This window comes from Haliotis cracherodii, unplaced genomic scaffold (assembly GCF_022045235.1).
Source record: "Haliotis cracherodii isolate W230 unplaced genomic scaffold, xgHalCrac1.p SCAF_20, whole genome shotgun sequence".
Classification (NCBI taxonomy): domain Eukaryota; kingdom Metazoa; phylum Mollusca; class Gastropoda; order Lepetellida; family Haliotidae; genus Haliotis; species Haliotis cracherodii.
Window position 1 is genome coordinate 4,447,668 of NW_027266276.1, and position 20,784 is coordinate 4,468,451.

At 43.4% G+C, this 20,784-nt stretch overlaps 1 protein-coding gene across 1 annotated transcript; it reads left to right on the forward strand.

The window, feature by feature from the left end:
• Positions 1–1,230: 1,230 nt before the first annotated feature.
• LOC139470289 (uncharacterized) lies at positions 1,231–20,417 on the forward strand. Its single transcript, XM_071252649.1, has 6 exons — positions 1,231–1,291; positions 14,430–14,838; positions 15,445–15,624; positions 16,651–16,940; positions 18,491–19,236; positions 19,845–20,417. The coding sequence occupies exons 1-6, from the start codon at positions 1,245–1,247 to the stop codon at positions 20,126–20,128; spliced, it is 1,956 nt and encodes a 651-aa protein (XP_071108750.1). The 5' UTR covers positions 1,231–1,244; the 3' UTR covers positions 20,129–20,417.
• Positions 20,418–20,784: the final 367 nt, after the last annotated feature.

Sequence of the window (20,784 nt, forward strand, 5' to 3'; positions counted from 1 at the left end):
CTGTTATATATTGTACATATGTCCTATGATATAAATTGTACACCAGTCCTATAACATATATTGTACACCAGTGCTGTGATATATATTGTACACCAGTCCTGTGACATATATTGTACTCCAGTCCTATAACATATATTGTACACCAGTCCTATGATATGTATTGTACACCAGTCCAGTGATATATATTGTACACCAGTCCTATGACATATACTATAAACCAGTCCTATGATATATACTGTACATTAGTCCTATGACATATATTATACACCAGTCCTATGATATATATTGTACACCAGTCCTATGATATATATTGTACACCAGTCCTATGATATGTATTGTACACCAGTCCTATGATATACATTGTACATTAGTCCTGTGATTAGTCCTATAAATTCTATATGTATAGAAAATATATCTTATGACATGTATAGTCACGATATGACTGAAATATTGCCGATGTGACGTAAAGCATAAACTCACTCACTCACTCACTATGACATGTATTGTTACTAAATCCTATTTTATCCATTGCAAAAAATGAAATCCTATGATATGCATAAAAATGTATATGTATTGTAAATAAACCACATGATATGTATCGAAAATATATTTCATGACATGAATTGTAAATAAAACATATGATCTTTGTATTGTAAATAAATCCTAAGATATGTAAAGTAGATATGACCAGAATGTCTATTGACATTATTTTTTCTATTGGAAATAAACCCTCTGATAGGTATTGTAAAATGGAAACAAATTCTATGATATGTTGGAATTAAAAATAAATGCATTTTATGTACAGAAAATGAAGTTTTGGATATTATCAAGATTTGAAACAAATTCTATGATATGTTGGAATTAAAAATAAATGCATTTTATGTACAGAAAATGAAGTTTTGGATATTATCAAGATTTGAAACAAATTCTATGATATGTTGGAATTAAAAATAAATGCATTTTATGTACAGAAAATGAAGTTTTGGATATTATCAAGATTTGAAACAAATTCTATGACATGTACAGAAAATACACCCAATGGCGTGTATTATGAAATAACAATATTAGCCTAACATCATCTATTTCCATTTAATATCTGAGCAGTGTTTATCAAACTCACACTCTGTTGTTTTCAATTTCTTTATTGTGACCAATTATCCTTGGTCCTTTTTTAGATTTACAATTTTGTTATTTCAACCGATACTCAATATACATTTCAGCGCGGCACACGTGACAGTTGCACCATGGGTAACATTGATTCGGCGCTCCCTGTCTTGGAGGTAGAGAAAAAGTAAGTGACATTAATGTTTCTGATTATTCTACGTTTGATGTATTGTTGTGATTCCCTTTAAAAATTCAAAGAGCGTCATATGACTCTTGCCCCAAAGTGTTCCATCCGGGTTACAGCCAATAGAAACATATAGAGGACATTTCCGAATTTGATGCACCAGTGACAAAGATGATGCTCGATGCAATTCATTTGACATGTACCATACGTTCCCGTGTTTATTCAGGTGAACAATTAACTTGCCTTTGCATGTGTTTGTAACGTGTGGTACACCTCGCGAACTCCTCGTATCATCACTTTTTGATAGTGAATCATCAACACGTTCTTATGGCGTAGTCGGAATGGTACAAAGGACCACAGCAGGAATGTCTTGTGATAAGGGAAAGTTTTTCGTCAGTTTTATTTATTCTGCTGACCACCTTTGTTTTCCTGGTGCTTTCGGTTAGTTTTGTTTGTTTGTTGATTAACGCCGCGCTCAGCAATATATCAGCTACAGCGGTCTGTAAATAATCGAGTCTGGACCAGACAATCCAATGACTGATGTCATGAGCATCGATCCACGCAATTGGGATACGATGTCATGCACCAACCAAGTCAGAGAACCTGACCACCCGATCCCGTTAGTCGATCCCGTTACGCTTTTTACGGTAATCATGGGTTGCTGAAGACCTATTCTGAGAGTCGCCTTTTACAGCAAGCATGGGTATTCTGGCAATACAGTCAGAGTAACTCTCTACCACAACAGCTCTTTTTTCCTCGTGTCAGACATTACATCACTTAGCAGTCTGTGAACCTCGGCTTGGAACACCAAGTTCAAGGTGACCAGCTTTTGACGATTTGTGTGCAGTAGAGAGCATGCGCGGTTGATGGTCTGGTTTGTTTACAGGCTGACGTCACATGGCAGGAGTACTACTGTGCTGCGTCATGCAATAAATATTGAAGTATTTAGAGTCACTATGACAGGAAAGGTATCAGACAGACGGGTTGAATCGCATAATGTTTTTCTCCATGTCGGGACAAGCCCGACTGCTTTGCCACTGCTTCAGAAAGATAGCATATTCCGCACACAGGGGTACTGTTGAAGTAAGTGTGATCGCTGCGAGCTCTGGGGATGGCTAATGTCTGTGTTGAAGTAAGTGTGATCGCTTCGAGCTCTGGGGATGGTTAATGTCTCTGTTGAAGTAAGTGTGATCGCTTCGAGCTCTGGAGATGGCTAATGTCTGTGTTGGAGTAAGTGTGATCGCTTCGAGCTCTGGGGATGGCTAATGTCTGTGTTAAAGTAAGTGTGATTGCTTCGAGCTCTGGGGATGGCTAATTTCTGTGTTGGAGTAAGTGTGATCGCCTCGAGCTCTGGGGATGACTAATGTCTGTGTTGGAGTAAGTGTGATCGCTTCGAGCTCTGGGGATGGCTAATGTCTGTGTTGAAGTAAGTGTGATTGCTTCGAGCTCTCGGGATGGTTAATGTCTGTGTTGGAGTAAGTGTGATCGCTTCGAGCTCTGGGATGGTTAATGTCTGTGTTGGAGTAAGTGTGATCGCTTCGAGCTCTGGGGATTGCTAATGTCTGTGTTAAAGTCTCGGCACAAGATAACATGACCAGTATCTGAGATTGGTCATGGTCGAATGTTTCCTTCAGCCTCTCTTGAGGAACATGCATTCTTACTGGTAGAGGAGAGATATGTACAGTCTATTCATAACCACCGGGAATCAACAAAAACAAACCGTTTCAGTCTCCATAGAAACTGAGAGAAAGGTCAAGGTTATAACGTTTGCTGACGAAATCACAGCGGAAGTGAGTTATGTCATGGCGCTCGAAAAACAGCTTCCAGTTATTTTTTTTTACAAAACAGGTAAACGACAAAAAGATATTTTATTGTCTAAAAATGAAAATCCGTATTAGTGATTTATCAATGCAGTATCTTTACTGAGAAAATGTTAATTTAGCAAAATGAATTGTTCGTAATATCTCTTTATTTTTGCCCTATGACCCTGTTCAATGCCTAAGCCCTTGTGTGTAGTAGACCATGTATCAAGGTGTTACCCCGCACTGTGCCAACTTTTGATTTTAGATATAGTAACCACAAGGGGTTATAGGCCGTATCACCATCTGGCAAAGATGTAACCAATACACAGGTATGCATCTGATGATGTATGCATTCTTTCTATGAGGTACAAATCCATTTTTGTACCAGTTCATGTAGACATTATTACAAGCATCTTAATATATTCAACATTTGATAAGGTTTATGTATATTCACTTTTTAATAATATCATGTCATTAAATGTATCTAAAAACTTATGTACTCAGTGATTCATACAAATTTCTGAATCTATACAAACTACGTAGTTCCATCACGGCATGTAATGTTATCACAATAGGCAAGGTAGGCATGTACTTTATCTTTCTTGAACGGACCTTCACTTGTTCAGTGCTGGAACATCAGGTACCAAGTCGGATGTTATTTCATCCGATCGTAGACCAATAAAGATTCAGGAACAGATTTGTTATTGTTGAACAAAAGCATATATGGTATGTAGCATCAAACAATTTATGTACAAATGATTTTACTGAAGGTATAGTTTGGACAAGAATCTGAAACAAAATTATATAAGATATTTATTGCACATTTGTACCAAACGCTCTTTATGTAATATGATGTAGAATGGGGAAGTATTTGAAAGTTCCTCATCGTAGATGGTGGGTACTGGATTTGACTCTTCTCTAACACGGGTCTTCAGGTGGGCGTTAACGTTCTCAACTTGCATCTTTGCAGTTCTGTGATTTTTTATTTTTATTAAGTGAGTTTTATTTTCGCCGGTTTTAGCAATATTCCAGCAATATCACGGCGGGGGACACCAGAAATGGGCTTCACACATAGTACCCATGTCGGGAATAGAACCCGGGTCTCAGGCGTGACGAGCGAACGCTTTAACCACATGGCAACCCGACCGCCCGATTTGTATTAAGTCAGTTGAGGGGAGACAGTCCTACTGTGAAGCCTCATCCCAAATAGTCGGTCCTCCTGAGACATGTTTATTCAACGAAACAGACAAGCAGTTGCATAGGCATATTCAATTTAATATATTGGCTTTTTTCAACGAACGTAAAATATGTGCTTGTTTGGTTGCATTTCCAGCGTAAACAAAAGAACAGTAATCTTGTGATCGAAATATAAACGAAAGAATTGATATATGGCTACACTGAAATTGCATCACAAATCAAAACTATTGCGAACTATTATGACGTTGTTGGTTACATGACAAACCAATTACATGTCATATGACATCGTTATCACTCAGCCATTGAACCTGGTTGGCTATTCTTATGAATATGTTTACACATCAAGATACTGGTTATTGCTGTTTACAAACTGGAATCGTACAATTGACTCTGATTTAGGAGATATTTTTTTTTATAAATATGGAAAGGGTTTTGTCGCTTTGATTTGGATGATTTAAAGAATATGACTCTCATGTCTGTTGGTGTGTACCGCCTGTGTACCGCCTGTGTACAGCCCGTGTACAGCCTGTGTACCGCCTGTGTACAGCCTGTGTACAGCCTGTGTACAGCCCCTGTACCGCCTGTGTACCGCCTGTGTACAGCCTGTGTACAGCCCGTGTACAGCCTGTGTACAGCCTGTGTACAGCCTGTGTACCGCCTGTGTACAGCCTGTGTACAGCCTGTGTACCGCCCCTGTACCGCCTGTGTACAGCCTGTGTACAGCCCGTGTACAGCCTGTGTACCGCCTGTGTACCGCCTGTGTACAGCCCGTGTACAGCCTGTGTACAGCCTGTGTACAGCCCCTGTACCGCCTGTGTACAGCCTGTGTACAGCCCCTGTACCGCCTGTGTACAGCCCGTGTACAGCCTGTGTACAGCCTGTGTACCGCCCCTGTACCGCCTGTGTACAGCCTGTGTACAGCCCGTGTACAGCCTGTGTACAGCCTGTGTACCGCCCCTGTACCGCCTGTGTACAGCCTGTGTACAGCCTGTGTACAGCCTGTGTACAGCCTGTGTACAGCCTGTGTACAGCCCGTGTACAGCCTGTGTACAGCCTGTGTACAGCCTGTGTACAGCCTGTGTACAGCCTGTGTACAGCCTGTGTACAGCCCGTGTACAGCCTGTGTACAGCCTGTGTACAGCCTGTGTACCGCCTGTGTACCGCCTGTGTACAGCCTGTGTACAGCCTGTGTACAGCCTGTGTACAGCCTGTGTACAGCCTGTGTACAGCCTGTGTACAGCCTGTGTACAGCCTGTGTACCGCCTGTGTACAGCCTGTGTACAGCCTGTGTACAGCCTGTGTACCGCCCCTGTACCGCCTGTGTACAGCCTGTGTACAGCCTGTGTACAGCCTGTGTACAGCCTGTGTACAGCCTGTGTACAGCCTGTGTACCGCCTGTGTACAGCCTGTGTACAGCCTGTGTACCGCCTGTGTACCGCCTGTGTACAGCCTGTGTACAGCCCGTGTACAGCCCGTGTACCGCCTGTGTACAGCCCGTGTACAGCCTGTGTACAGCCTGTGTACAGCCTGTGTACAGCCTGTGTACAGCCTGTGTACAGCCTGTGTACAGCCTGTGTACAGCCTGTGTACCGCCTGTGTACCGCCTGTGTACAGCCTGTGTACCGCCTGTGTACCGCCTGTGTACAGCCTGTGTACAGCCTGTGTACAGCCTGTGTACAGCCTGTGTACCGCCTGTGTACCGCCTGTGTACAGCCTGTGTACAGCCTGTGTACAGCCTGTGTACAGCCTGTGTACCGCCTGTGTACAGCCTGTGTACAGCCCGTGTACAGCCCGTGTACAGCCTGTGTACAGCCCGTGTACAGCCTGTGTACAGCCTGTGTACAGCCCCTGTACCGCCCGTGTACCGCCTGTGTACAGCCTGTGTACCGCCCCTGTACCGCCTGTGTACCGCCTGTGTACAGCCTGTGTACAGCCCGTGTACAGCCTGTGTACCGCCTGTGTACCGCCTGTGTACAGCCTGTGTACAGCCCGTGTACAGCCTGTGTACAGCCTGTGTACAGCCCCTGTACCGCCCGTGTACCGCCTGTGTACAGCCTGTGTACCGCCCCTGTACCGCCTGTGTACCGCCTGTGTACAGCCTGTGTACAGCCTGTGTACAGCCTGTGTACAGCCCCTGTACCTCCTGTGTACCGCCTGTGTACAGCCTGTGTACAGCCTGTGTACCGCCTGTGTACCGCCTGTGTACAGCCTGTGTACCGCCTGTGTACCGCCTGTGTACAGCCTGTGTACCGCCTGTGTACAGCCTGTGTACAGCCCCTGTACCGCCTGTGTACCGCCTGTGTACAGCCCCTGTACCGCCTGTGTACAGCCCGTGTACAGCCTGTGTACAGCCTGTGTACAGCCTGTGTACAGCCTGTGTACCGCCTGTGTACCGCCTGTGTACAGCCTGTGTACAGCCCCTGTACCGCCTGTGTACCGCCTGTGTACAGCCTGTGTACCGCCTGTGTACCGCCTGTGTACAGCCTGTGTACAGCCTGTGTACCGCCTGTGTACCGCCTGTGTACAGCCTGTGTACAGCCTGTGTACAGCCTGTGTACAGCCTGTGTACCGCCTGTGTACAGCCCCTGTACCGCCTGTGTACCGCCTGTGTACAGCCCGTGTACAGCCTGTGTACAGCCTGTGTACAGCCTGTGTACCGCCTGTGTACAGCCTGTGTACAGCCTGTGTACAGCCCGTGTACAGCCCCTGTACCGCCTGTGTACAGCCTCTGTACAGCCTGTGTACCGCCCCTGTACCGCCTGTGTACAGCCTGTGCACCGCCTGTGTACCGCCTGTGTACAGCCTGTGTACCGCCTGTGTACAGCCTGTGTACAGCCCGTGTACAGCCTGTGTACCGCCTGTGTACAGCCTGTGTACAGTCCCTGTACCGCCCTGTACCGCCCCTGTACCGCCTGTGTACCGCCTCTGTACCGCCTGTGTACAGCCCGTGTACAGCCCCTATACCGCCCTGTACCGCCCCTGTACCGCCTGTGTACCACCTGTGTACAGCCCGTGTACAGCCCCTATACCGCCTGTGTACAGTCCGTGTACAGCCCCTGTACCGCCTGTGTACAGCCTGTGTACCGCCTGTGTACAGCCTGTGTACCGCCCGTGTACAGCCTGTGTACCGCCTGTGTACAGCCCCTGTACCGCCTGTGTACAGCCTGTGTACAGCCTGTGTACCGCCTGTGTACAGCCTGTGTACCGCCTGTGTACAGCCTGTGTACCGCCTGTGTACCGCCCCTGTACCGCCTGTGTACAGCCTGTGTACCGCCTGTGTACCGCCCCTGTACCGCCTGTGTACAGCCTGTGTACAGCCTGTGTACCGCCCCTGTACCGCCCCTGTACCGCCTGTGTACAGCCCGTGTACAGCCCCTGTACCGCCTGTGTACAGCCTGTGTACCGCCTGTGGACCGCCCCTGTACCTCCTGTGTACAGCCCGTGTACAGCCCCTGTACCGCCTGTGTACAGCCTGTGTACCGCCTGTGTACCGCCCCTGTACCTCCTGTGTACAGCCCGTGTACAGCCCCTGTACCGCCTGTGTACAGCCTGTGTACCGCCTGTGTACCGCCCCTGTACCGCCTGTGTACAGCCTGTGTACCGCCTGTGTACCGCCTTGGATATTTTTGTATTGTCACCACGGTGTCATAGGACGATATGATCGAAACATGTCTCAATTCTACGATTCAACCAACCAGTGGGTCTTTTGTACAGTTAAGTCGTCCTATTTTCTTAGCTATGATCTCAAGTTACTGGCACACTGTACACTGCGCCTCTGATATTCAAGTGCCCATGTTCAACATGAACATTGTTAAAAACAATCCATACATGTTTATTGTTACTTGTTTCCACCATGCCGCGGGTAGGGCACCCCTTCAGGGCATTTTACTTTCAGAGGCAAAACATTTTCCGATTCAAGAAGTTTATGTCCTATTCCAGTGTCAATGTTGGTTCTCCGTGTATATGTTGCTATCATTGTTCCAGTGTCAGTGTTGGTTCTCCATGTATATGTTGCTAGCATTGTTCCAGTGTCAGTGTTGGTTCGCCATGTATATGTTGCTAGCATTGTTCCAGTGTCAGTGTTGGTTCGCCATGTATATGTTGCTAGCATTGTTCCAGTGTCAATGTTGGTTCGCCATGTATATGTTGCTAGCATTGTTCCAGTGTCAGTGTTGGTTCTCCATGTATATGTTGCTAGCATTGTTCCAGTGTCAGTGTTGGTTCGCCATGTATATGTTGCTAGCATTGTTCCAGTGTCAATGTTGGTTCGCCATGTATATGTTGCTAGCATTGTTCCAGTGTCAGTGTTGGTTCGCCATGTATATGTTGCTAGCATTGTTCCAGTGTCAGTGTTGGTTCGCCATGTATATGTTGCTAGCATTGTTCCAGTGGCAATGTTGGTTCGCCATGTATATGTTGCTAGCATTGTTCCAGTGTCAGTGTTGGTTCGCCATGTATATGTTGCTAGCATTGTTCCAGTGTCAATGTTGGTTCGCCATGTATATGTTGCTAGCATTGTTCCAGTGTCAATGTTGGTTCTCCATGTATATGTTGCTAGCATTGTTCCAGGCTCACATGGCCATCTTGTTTCTTGGCGTTTGACACTAGCATCACCAACTGCGGCATATGGCCTATCTACTGAGATGTTTGAACCCAGCTGAAGTACCCCTGAGAGCCCTGTTTCTTTGTGAATAAGACATATCGTTGTTGTAATGTTTCACGACGTTTTTGTTGGATATCCGTTGCCTAGATCCGTGGCTCACTGTGGCATGTGACTTTCATTTGATATACACACAACAAGATATTTCTGCGTAGATTCAGTTCAGCGTTAGGAGGTCCTTCTATTTCCCTGTGGACATTAAATCTTAAGTATCTCCAGTGACCGATTAATGGGTTTTTTATGCTTAAGTAAAATTTCTCACACAGGTGTTCAATTTAAGGTGTTAAATTACTTTAACATAAAATTATTCATTTCTAAAACGTTTGCGAACGTGTTATTTTAGTTTTTACGTGTAGCTCCAACGTTTGTTTGGTTGCGCGACAGGGCTAATGACTCGTATTGCCATCATGAACTCATTCCGTGTGGTTGTGTGCCACTGAACTAATACTCTATAATGTAAACACTGGGACAATAATTTCTGTTACAGTACGTGTTTGCTTTCAGCTTATCTGAACACCATTCAATAACCCCCAGGCGTGCTATCAATCATGAGTGCGTCGTTAAACGAGCTGGTTTTGTCTGGTATTTACTGTAAACTCCAGTAGTCTGTACGGCACAGCCTTCTCGGAATCATCAGGGATGACACATGTCCGTATTAACTATTTATGGGGATATAGAGAACGTCACCCGAGTCTTATATTAAATATATCAACACGAGCCGATAACCAGTTCAAACTCAATGGATCTGCTGGAAATATATTTAAAAATACGTAGTAAAAACATAGAGTTGCATGACTCCTTTCCTGTCTCTAACAAACATCCAAGTACAGGATTACTTTGGTCGGCCCGCAAAAAGGAAGTATAGCCTGAGTAACGCAATACAGCACTCACGGATATCAGGAATCAATGTAGTGTAACCAGGATTGTGCTGGTAGAAAACCAGACACTGTCTGCGGGCATGAGGCTCTATTCAATTCTTTATTCATGTACATGTGTAGGCCAGCGGCCCATGGTACAATATTTGGTCCATCATTGACAGTTATATGCTTAGTGTTTGGAGTTTAACATTCATAGCATTGTATATAAAAGTTGCAACATTTCTAATAACAGTTTCATTGTTTACCGCCATAAGCATATTGAATTTAGCAAGAGTAGGATGTACAAAATACTTCTGTGGTAAATACTGAAGACGGAGTTCATCATAAGCGTTACAAATTAATAACAAATGATATTCATTCTCGACATATCTTTGGTTGCAACTATTGCACAATCTCTGCTCTCGTGGAGTATTAACGTATCTACCAGTCTTAAATGTGGAGAGTGTGGGAGCTACAGCGAAACTGGGCTAGTGCAACACGAAATTTGTTGATAGTGATAGCAGACAAATACAACTCTAGACTAAATGAATTTTTGAAAAGTGTATAATGGAACATTTTAGAACTATTTGCTAAGGACCAATGCCAATCCTGTTCGTAAGCACAGTTTAACCGATCTTTACATTCGGAAATAAATGATTCGGGGCAAATAACATATTGGTTCTCCCATATATATCCAAATCCAAGGCTGTATAAAAGAGTTTTGACTTTTGAAGCCCAATTAGTTTTACCATGTGTGGCTAGCTGAAATAACATATCATAACTTTTCTTAGGATATCGTGAATTTGGTAGGGACATAAGTTTACACCAATATTTTATACAGCGTTAATACGCAGAAATGTACAGTGGGTATCCTCCACACTCTCCTCGCACAACATGATTGGGAGTAGACGTTTTAACACCTAGCAGACGTTTACAAGCAAGTACATGGATACTTTCTATTTTTTTTACAGTTTTCAAAACTCCACATTTCAGCCCCATATTTGGAGCAATTTTAGTGTCGAATATTCTAAAAAATAGTTTCAGTGGAATAGGTTTAAGTGATGAAAGGGATTTTAGAACCGAGAACATTACCCGTTTAGCCTGTAATGAAGCATTGTAAGTAAGTATGTTTCGACCATGACAAATTCTTTGAAAATACAACTCCCAAATATGTGTACGATGATACACATTCCAACTGACAACCACTGAAATACCATTTCTCAGATCTAGATGAGGCTCTATTCATTCGTGTATTCATTCATTCGTGACACTCTATTCATTCGTCTTGTAAATAGACACCCTGAAACACTTGAAAAACACATACGTTCTGAATATGACAGTGTGGTATGTGTAGACATCTGGTAGCTGGTAGACCTTCTGAAATCCTTTGTGGACCCAATTGAATACAAGAACTTGGTTTACAAGTGGATATACGAGATGACTTTACGAGATGATGTTTTACGGTAATTCTTTATCGCTCATTGTGTGACACTTGTCCATGTGTCAATCGATAAAGAGATAAGTATGATAAATTGAGTCAACTTAGCAGTTGTTTTATGCAAGGTAACATCATGTGCCATTTGGACTTTCCCCCCACACTAAAGGAACACACCATGATACAACTCGAACGAACGAACGAACGAACTCACTCACGCACTCACGAACTCACGAACTCATTTCGCTTCGTATAAAAATATAAAGAAGACAGTAGAGAAACGTGAAGCGAGATTGTGCGAAAGGTACATCATTTTTTTCAATAGTCATGTCTCTTTGAAATAGGTAGCAAATGTTTTGTGGCCTGCGCGGCATGTCGCTAGACCCTCTTGGTATTGTTCAACCGCTTCATTGGTATTCAGCCAAAGTAAGTCCGACATAGAGGTTTTTTTTATAGACCGTGATTACTAACTCGGAACACTGATATTATCAAGTGCTCTCAAGTACATTGACATAGGGAGTGTGTAATAGATATCTTCCACTGACAGTGTTCGGTACACGCAAGGAAACAATGGCAGACCCTGGCGTGTAAAATATTCTCATATATCTTAGAAGTTTAAATTGAACACACTTGGGAAGACAGCTTGAAAGTACGCGACTGATGTTTGTGTGTAGGGCGATGTTTGCTTAGTTAACATAGGAAGTAACACTTGACTCCCGAATCACACCCGTTATTACTCGCCGTGCCCTCCGTAATGAAACATTCCATTCGTCACCACTCGCTTCTTTCCGCAACGTACAAGCAAGCTCCTCCCCCTTTTCTAAACGGCTCAAGCCAATCAGAATGCGCGTCATGATTTAGACACTTCGATGAGAGTTATCCCAATTATGTAAATCAATTATAGCAATATGCGTTTGTTTGATATATTTGGGAAAAGTAGATTGTCAGTTTTACACTTCAATGTGTGCGAATGACAGTGATAGGTAGCATTAAATGAGTCTGTTAATTGTGTTTGTTTGCTTGTTTGTTTGTTTGTTTGATATTTAACGCCGCACTGAGCAATATCCCAGCTATATGACGGCGGTCTGTAAATAATCGATTCTGGGCCAGACAATCCAGTGATTGACATCATGAGCATCAATCCACGCAATTGGGATACGGTGACATATGTATCAACCAAGTCAGCGAGCCTGACCACCCGATCCCGTTAGTCGCCTCTTACGACAAACATAGTCGCCTTTTAGGGCAAGCATAGGATGCTGAAGACCTGTCCTACCCCGGATCTTCACGTGTCCTGTTACTTGTGAGGCTATGTAGGAGGAGACAAGGGGCGGCCAAACAGTTCATGCCCTAATTGGATAGATTGCGTTGATGGAGTTGGTTGATAATTATTCTATAACATAATCCTCTCCGAGGTCAACACACTTCCGACAACGGTGCTGGAGAGGCGGGATCTTGGATTTTGGAAATTGTCGAGGCTATTTCTTCCACTCTGGAATTCCGCTGCCTACCTAAGATATTTTTTATGTACAGGAATGTACACTCCAGCCTTTTTCAATGATATTACTTAATTGAGCGTGAGATGGTTGGCGATAGTTCTATCATTGAAATACAAATTAATCACTCCCGTGAGTGGTGCTTTCACACATTATGTTATACCAGGACTCTGTGGGTCATGAGACCCCCTTCTTGATCATCAACAATTTGCCTAATCTGGCTCCCCCTGGTATGAAATAAGTGCAGTGGGAAATAGCATGTGTGTCATCATGAAAACTAGGAAAGTCGGTGAGGACAGGTGAGGTGAATAGGGTTTCTGCTTATTGCACTTATTGCGCGTATATAGCGACGTGCATGCATACCTCAATGCCTGATGATATAAACAACAGGTACCAACAACAAGTACACATATGCGTGCGTGCGTGTGTGCATGCGTGTGTGCTGCTTGTACCAGTCTGGACTAATGCCTGTTTCTTATTGCTTGCCCATTGAGATACCATGCTGCCATTTTATATGGAATACCGTAAGGGACATTCTCGCGATGTCTTATTCTCGCGATTTCGACCTTTGGAAACGAGCTAAATTTGCCAAAAACACGAGAATGCGAGATAGCGAGATTTGGCCAAAATATCGCGTTCTCGCGATCTCGCATTCTCGTGTTTTGATACAAAGCCATTTTTGTCAAAAGTCGACAACGCGAGAATGCGACATTTGGACATGATAAAAAATCTCGCAATCTCGTAATCTCTACTTGTCAGATCAGGCCACAAAAACACGAAATCGCGACAACGCGAGAACGGGACATTTCATTTTCTCGCGATATCGCGTTCTCGTGTTCTCGTTTTTTAGACGCTGTCCGTGCGCATGCGTAATATCATAAGGTCAAGGCGCATGCGCACGTTAGTAGTCCGGTGGTCATTCTCTTCATTCTCCAAGTAGCATTTAGCAAACTTAAGACTTCAGCTTGAAAATGCTATGTAATTTACATACACAAAGTCCCATGTAGAGTAGAGTAGAGTCCTCTCCGATTGGTACAGTTTCCTATGTATTTTAAGTTAAAACCCTCAACATGCTCAATATAATTTAACAAAAGAAATTGTGTGCATGAATATGCATGGATAGTGAAATCATTAAAGTGTCCGGAAGCTGGAAACAAAATATCACTGTCAGTGAGAGAGTAAATATTGCTTATAGCCACATCAGCTATTCGCGGTTGCACTGTCAGTTACAGACATAATCACAGGCCAGTGATTTTCTCCATGAGGCAATATTATACACGGCTAGCATATTCATTAAAGACGATATTTGTAGCATTTGGCTAAAATGAGATTGTCCGATGTTTTTACACGACTCCATATTCGCTACTTTAGGCCATACAAAATTAATTAATAGATTTTCATCCTTTCCCACCTGACTATAAAACATCCCGCCTTACATTATTCTATTGCCTCAAAGTTTCTAGAAATAGAGATATTGCTAATATATGTGTGCTCCTACTCCGTACACGTAGCCCTACTGAGCACGCATGATGCATGTGAATCGCACCCTTCGACAGTAATTGTACACAGATGCCTTAAATAGTTCGATAAATAGGTTTTATTTTTGTTTAATTCTGTATTGAGGAATTTGTTTCCTCCAGTGTATGGTGTGTTGATGGGAATTGTTTTCGCACAACATTGTCTACTATTTGCAGACCCACGAAGGGTGAGTCCGAGGAAGAAGAGTCGGATTCCAGCAGCGAAGAAGAAACTAGGAAACCCAAAAAGGTCAAGGTCAAGGTCGACAACAGTTGGAAACAAAGTGAGCTCAAAGATCTTGGCCTAAAGTTGACCTTCAAGAACAAAGAAGACGCTTTGGCGATAAATGAATGCAAGATCGAAAAATGGTCAATGGATGAGAGGAATAAACAGATAGAGGAGATCCTGACCGAGAAGAATGAGTTTATCGCCAGTGACATTTATCACGTGACGGGGCCGAAAGTGACTCTGACTGAGAATGTCACGGTTGTCGTTAAACTCGGCAAGGATATCTCTAAACGCCACAAGGTCAAGGTCAAGATGCATTCCAATGGGTCATGGAAAAATGAGGATGCTTCATTTAAGGTTGGTAAATAAACTTCCTGAGTGAGTGAGTGAGTGTGTGAGTGAGTGAGATGTATACACGATGTTGGGGGAATTATTGCCTGGGTGTGAAGTGAAATTGGGCTTAACGATGCGTTCAAGAACAACAAGTAGCATCTTTAGCGTCTTTATGTATGTCGCGGAATCGAACCACCCACCTTCCGGGTAGACTCTTGGCCAAAGTGATGCAACCCTGTGCGGTGACCATTTTGATGAAACGACGATCAGAACTACGGCACTGACAAACTAGGGACATCAGCGGGACCAAGATGAAACTAAAACTGCTGTACAGCGGGTTCTTGCACGGCTGCAGTATTTTATGGGCAGATTAACGGGTAGCATGTGTACTTAGGCTTAAGTAAGGTTTAACATTGGAGTGGTCCTCAAAATATTTAAACAATATGGAAACTGCATCAAATATAATATATGACACAGGTACAAGAGTTGTACATTGGACAAAAAAAGGAAAATAATAAGTCAATAGTTATGTATTGTTCTTTTATTCTATCCAAACGATCTTTTCGAAGTTAAAACAGTGACTTTCAACAGAGATGATTTATGATGGGTTTTTTATGGGTTTATTTTCAGAAAAACAGTGCCGAATTTAAAACCACCCAAGTTGAGGATTTCGTGATTGTGGGCGACCTTGTTACTAAGAAGGTCAAGATCCCTCCTGAGGGCATGACGGTCAAGGTCGATGACACTTCCAAGATGGCGGTGGAAATTCCAGCTGGCGCGGTGGAGACTGACCAGGAACTGGATTTCCAGGTACGTTGTTGGTTCAAAATGTCTACCTGTTGACAAAAAAAGTTCAAAATGTCTTCCTGTCCACAAAACAGTTCATAATGTCTACCTGTTGACCAAAACAGTTCAAAATGTCTTCCTGTCCACAAAACAGTTCATAATGTCTACCTGTTGACCAAAACGGTCAATAATGTCTTCTCATTGATGAAAACAGTTCAAAATGTCTTCCTGTCCACAAAACAGTTCATAATGTCTACCTGTTGACCAAAACAGTTCAAAATGTCTTCCTGTCCACAAAACAGTTCATAATGTCTACCTGTTGACCAAAACGGTCAATAATGTCTTCTCATTGATGAAAACAGTTCAAAATGTCTTCCTGTCCACAAAACAGTTCATAATGTCTACTTGTTGACCAAAACAGTTCAAAATGTCTTCCTGTCCACAAAACAAGTCACAATGTCTACCTGTTGACCAAAACAGTTCAAAATGTCTTCCTGTCCACAAAACAGTTCATAATGTCTACCTGTTGACCAAAACGGTCAATAATGTCTTCTCATTGATGAAAACAGTTCAAAATGTCTTCCTGTCCACAAAACAGTTCATAATGTCTACTTGTTGACCAAAACAGTTCAAAATGTCTTCCTGTCCACAAAACAAGTCACAATGTCTACATGTTGACCAAAACAGTTCATAATATCTCCTTGTTGATGACAACCGTTCATAATCTCTCCTTGGTCATGTAAACACTTCATAACGCGTTTTAACGTAGCTCATAATGTCCTTTCAATGATGAAAATCGTTCATGATATATCTTAATTGATGAAACTAATAATGTTGTTGTGCATGATGTGTTCTTGTCCATGTAGTGGTAGTAGCAGTAGCAGTAGCAGTAGCAGTAGTATTAGTAGCGGCAGTGGTAGTGGTACTGGTAGTGGTTGCGGTGGTGGTAGTGGTAGTTGTGGTAGGAGTTCAGTATCACTGATGGTAGTTTACGATAAGTAGGTAGTACCTCATTGTAACATACACTATAGCGGAACTTCTTTTTCACAGATTATCCCCCCTGACGCGACTGCGATGGAAAAGTACCTGACCGGCGAGGACCCGATGTGTAAGTCTGTGGTGGGGGTCACCGAGTGCATCTATGGGGAGAGCTCCAAGGCCATCACCTTCAAGAAGCCAGTGACTGTCAAACTCCCGTTTGAGAACAAACCTGTAGATGATGACGTCACACTCGTCATGTTCCGGATGGTTGGCAATGAGATTACCATGATGGACCGAAGTACGGAGATTGGGATGAATGAGGGGAACGTGTGTAATCTGCAAGTGTCGGCGTTCAGTGGGTAAGTCACGTGATATACCCGCCTCGTGTAGCATTGATTTATAGCTATTTATCATACACTTCAGTGTGGAAGACTGAGTTCCTGAAGTTGAGAAAAGGGATATTTCCATTGCATGAACATAACACTTGATATTTTACTGCAGTGAACATAACACTTTGACGGAACTATTGTCATGCAAGAGTTACCTCCCCTTAAGTTGTATTCCTTTATCGTAAGTGTCCAACCCGTACACCAACCGTTGACGTCCTATTTACGTTAGTTCCAAAATGACATGGCAACATAATGACAGATGGTCATTTATGGAGTTAATATCACTTCTTGCCGTTTGTTATTCTCATGTATAACATGTTTCGTTATAATCTGTTAATTTAACTCGTTAATCGAGACTGTGTAGAGTTGCGCCCCTTTGATGTACCAGAAACCTATGATCGTTGATTGGAATCAAGGTTAGCCGTGATTATTTCTCCAGGTTTGTCAACACCATACCCGTGTTAATAGGTTAAACTTAAGTGGTAAACGCCTGAGATCTTCATCACTTCGGGCGTTCCTCCCACATTGAGCTGGCACACCGTGATATAACTTAAATACTCCCACATCAAGCTGATACGCCGTGATGTAACTGAAATATTGTTGGGTTTTTTAAGTGTACGTTTAGTGAAGCGCTGTTGATTGCTGCATCAAAAGTATGTAAGGAATGTGTATCGATTTGATGACGAGTTGCATTGACGGACTCGTGATTAATTTCAATGATGTTTGGGGCGCAGTGTATAGCCCATGATGAACTATGTAATGTCTTTAATTAACACACATTTATTATTGTACGGCGCAATGTGCCGTGCTTCATTTGTTTTTGGTTTGAGAAAGTTACATTGGGATGAATAATAGTTGGAAAGATGCAAACAAACTTGCAAAAGAAACTTTACCTTTGTCTCACATGTGTACAATGATATGCTTACATTCGAAGTACAAAAATAATTCTGAAAATATTTTTTGAAACATTCCTTACTGAAAAGTATTATACTTAACACGTTTGTATCATTTTGGCAAAATCATTGACTGGTGTGCCTGTTCTTGTTGTTATCCTGTCTGGCGCTCGGCATTAAGGGGCTAAAACAAGGACTGGTCGGCTCGGAGTCAGTATACTGTCTGAGTTAGGTATTCATGTTAAACTGCGGCATGGTATCTCAGTGAGCTAGCACTAAACATTGTACATCGGCGTCAGTCCCGACTAGCACAAGCAGCCACACACACATATGCACGTCGCTATATAAGTGCAATATTCTTGGAGGCGACTTTAAACCCAATTTCACCTCACCTGTTTTACCTTCTGGGTTACACATGTGCGCTCTATGAGAGAACAGACAATTGCATCAATATGCTATAAAAATTTCTAGGCGCCATGTTGATCCTCTGGTTCAACGTTATCTGGTATTTATTATGTTTGTAATTTATGAATATTTTGATAATGTTTCATGACCCTAAATTTAACCTTTCGCAAGCTATGGAGTCTATCCTGTGATTTCCATTAATTTCTCCATGTGTGTTTTCAGATATATTGCAAGCTACGTAAGAAACGACGCCCTGGATGACCCCAAAACCATTGAGTCAGAGATTCGACTCTTGTTTGGAAAGAACTACATCGCCAAGATTCTGATATTTCGTGAGAGGAAAAACATGCCCACGGGGTTCCCCAAGCTCTGGGTGGAGATCGTGGACAAGGTCAACGTGGAGAAGGTTGTAGAGAAACGCACCCAGGTGGACAAACTGGTGGAGCTCCAAAACAGCCGCTCCCAGGACATTAAGGTGTTCGACGGCTATCGCATGCGTATTGACATCGTCGGCAATCTGAAGGGCCTTCGTGATATTCCTAAGAGCTACTATCTTCTGACTTATTTGGATGTAGCTGACGACAACCACAAAATGTTTACGGTGGAGAAGAAAGGCGAAATCCACACCAGCATCGGTATCATCAACTTCTACTGCGACAAGGGACCACACAGACGGTGTGTGCACTCTGTTCAGATGGACACTGTGGTGGGGTTCGATAAAGTCTACCGTACTGACCATGAATCGGGCCCAAGACAGAAGAGACTCGCCTCTGGTGGGGATGAAGCCTCGATGATGTCTGGTTTTAGTGGACATGCTTCCAACTCGTCCATCGACAACGACGCCATGTCGATGGCAACTGGGGTCGCCGGTTACCAGGGAACCCAACCACATCAATTGGTACGCCAGAATTCTAGTCTCTCCATTGGGTCTGCAACATCTCTGATGTCACAAGCTCCACTGTGTCCAGGTATGTGAATGGTACTAGATCTGTATTTGAATAAGAGTAATGAGGACTTGGTGATGGCTGACTGAATGTTGCGTGGATCGTTGTTCTTGCTGTCAACCACTTGTTTACCTGGCCAAATTCGATTATACACACGTCATCGTGATAGAGCTATCATTGAGCGTGTTGATTCCGAAGTAAGGCAATATCTAAACACGTCTTTAGACAAAATCACTTGTGACGGTATGCCCCGAATATGTACTGTCCTTGGTCCGTGGGGTAGCCAAGTGGTAAAAGCGTTCGCTCGTCACACCTAAGGCCCGGGTTCGTTTCCCACTTTGGGTACAGGAAGATAAGGACGGAAATATTCCACACTGGCGGTATTCGTTCGTTACATAAATCATACGGAAATTAGGGTGTCCATACCAGCGGGGTGTCCATACTAGTGGGGTGTCCGTACCAACGGGATCGAGATAAACTGGATTACACTTTTTCGTCCTTTCGTAATCAACAGGTCTACATGGTAACATAAACAAAGTATTTTCTTCATATTTATATAGCCGTGGTGCTACAGCGGCTTTGTTATGGAGATAAGGACAACCCGATTACCGCGTTTCTGTTATCAATTTCAGCGCTGAATGAAGGCAGTCTTTACAATATGGCGGAGATGATCAAGCAAGCCGACGATGGCATGAGCCTGTCAGCCCAACTCGGCATGTCAGACAACTATGACACCATCAGTGAAAGTAGCCAAAGCCAAAGAGCGGCTGTCTTCAAACTCCTGAAAGAATGGACGAAGAAGCAGACGACAACAGACGATGCTGTGGAAGAATTAACGTCTGCTCTGAAGGCCGCCAAGCTGAAGAAGGTGGCAGAAGCTTTCAAGAAGGCGGTCAAGAAGAACACATCCGTGTAGAGGCAAGACGCCATGACAACCTCCGGGGAACTACTTCCGGAAACATCGAAAAACAAGCTCCTCACAGCGAAAGCCCTTTCGCGGAGCTCCGCACTTTGCCAGCGGCCACAGCCATGCATGGTGTTGACCGCGCAACTGACTGACCGTCATGTTTCAGTGATGACTGTCGTAACCCTGAATACTCTTCCTCCAGCTATTTTTTTTGTCAATTTTAATTTCTATTTCATTTCAACCAATATGTAATTGTTTCAGTGAGAATGTAAGCTTGAAAAGTGGATGCATCTCTGCAATCTCGAACCAATCTGATTAAAAAATCAAAACGTGAATTCATCTGTGAAATAGTAAGTCAGTCCTGAACATTTTCAAAATTCACTACATGTCACTATATTTGGGATAAGAGGGCAAAGTTCATCCTGCGTGTAATGGCCGCTTGCACACTAGTGACAGCGATGATACATGGAGGGTAACGGAGTTGTCACGCGCTGGGAAGGATCTTGTACTGTACATAACAAGGGACATAACTCGATGATCTTATAATTGCACATAGGACCCAACGGCTTGCACAACAAGCTACTTGATACGACGTTATCTGAACATGCTGTGACTTTATCTGTGTTTAATCTTGTGTAATGTGGACAGTTGATATTTAATTGCCT

Excerpts from the sequence above, each read along its gene's own strand:
- LOC139470289 (XM_071252649.1), top strand. The coding sequence starts at position 1,245 with ATGGGTAACATTGATTCGGCGCTCCCTGTCTTGGAGGTAGAGAAAAA. Across the intron at positions 16,941-18,490 it reads CAAGTGTCGGCGTTCAGTGG|ATATATTGCAAGCTACGTAA; the intron begins GTAAGTCACGTG and ends GTGTGTTTTCAG. Across the intron at positions 19,237-19,844 it reads ACAAGCTCCACTGTGTCCAG|CGCTGAATGAAGGCAGTCTT; the intron begins GTATGTGAATGG and ends TATCAATTTCAG.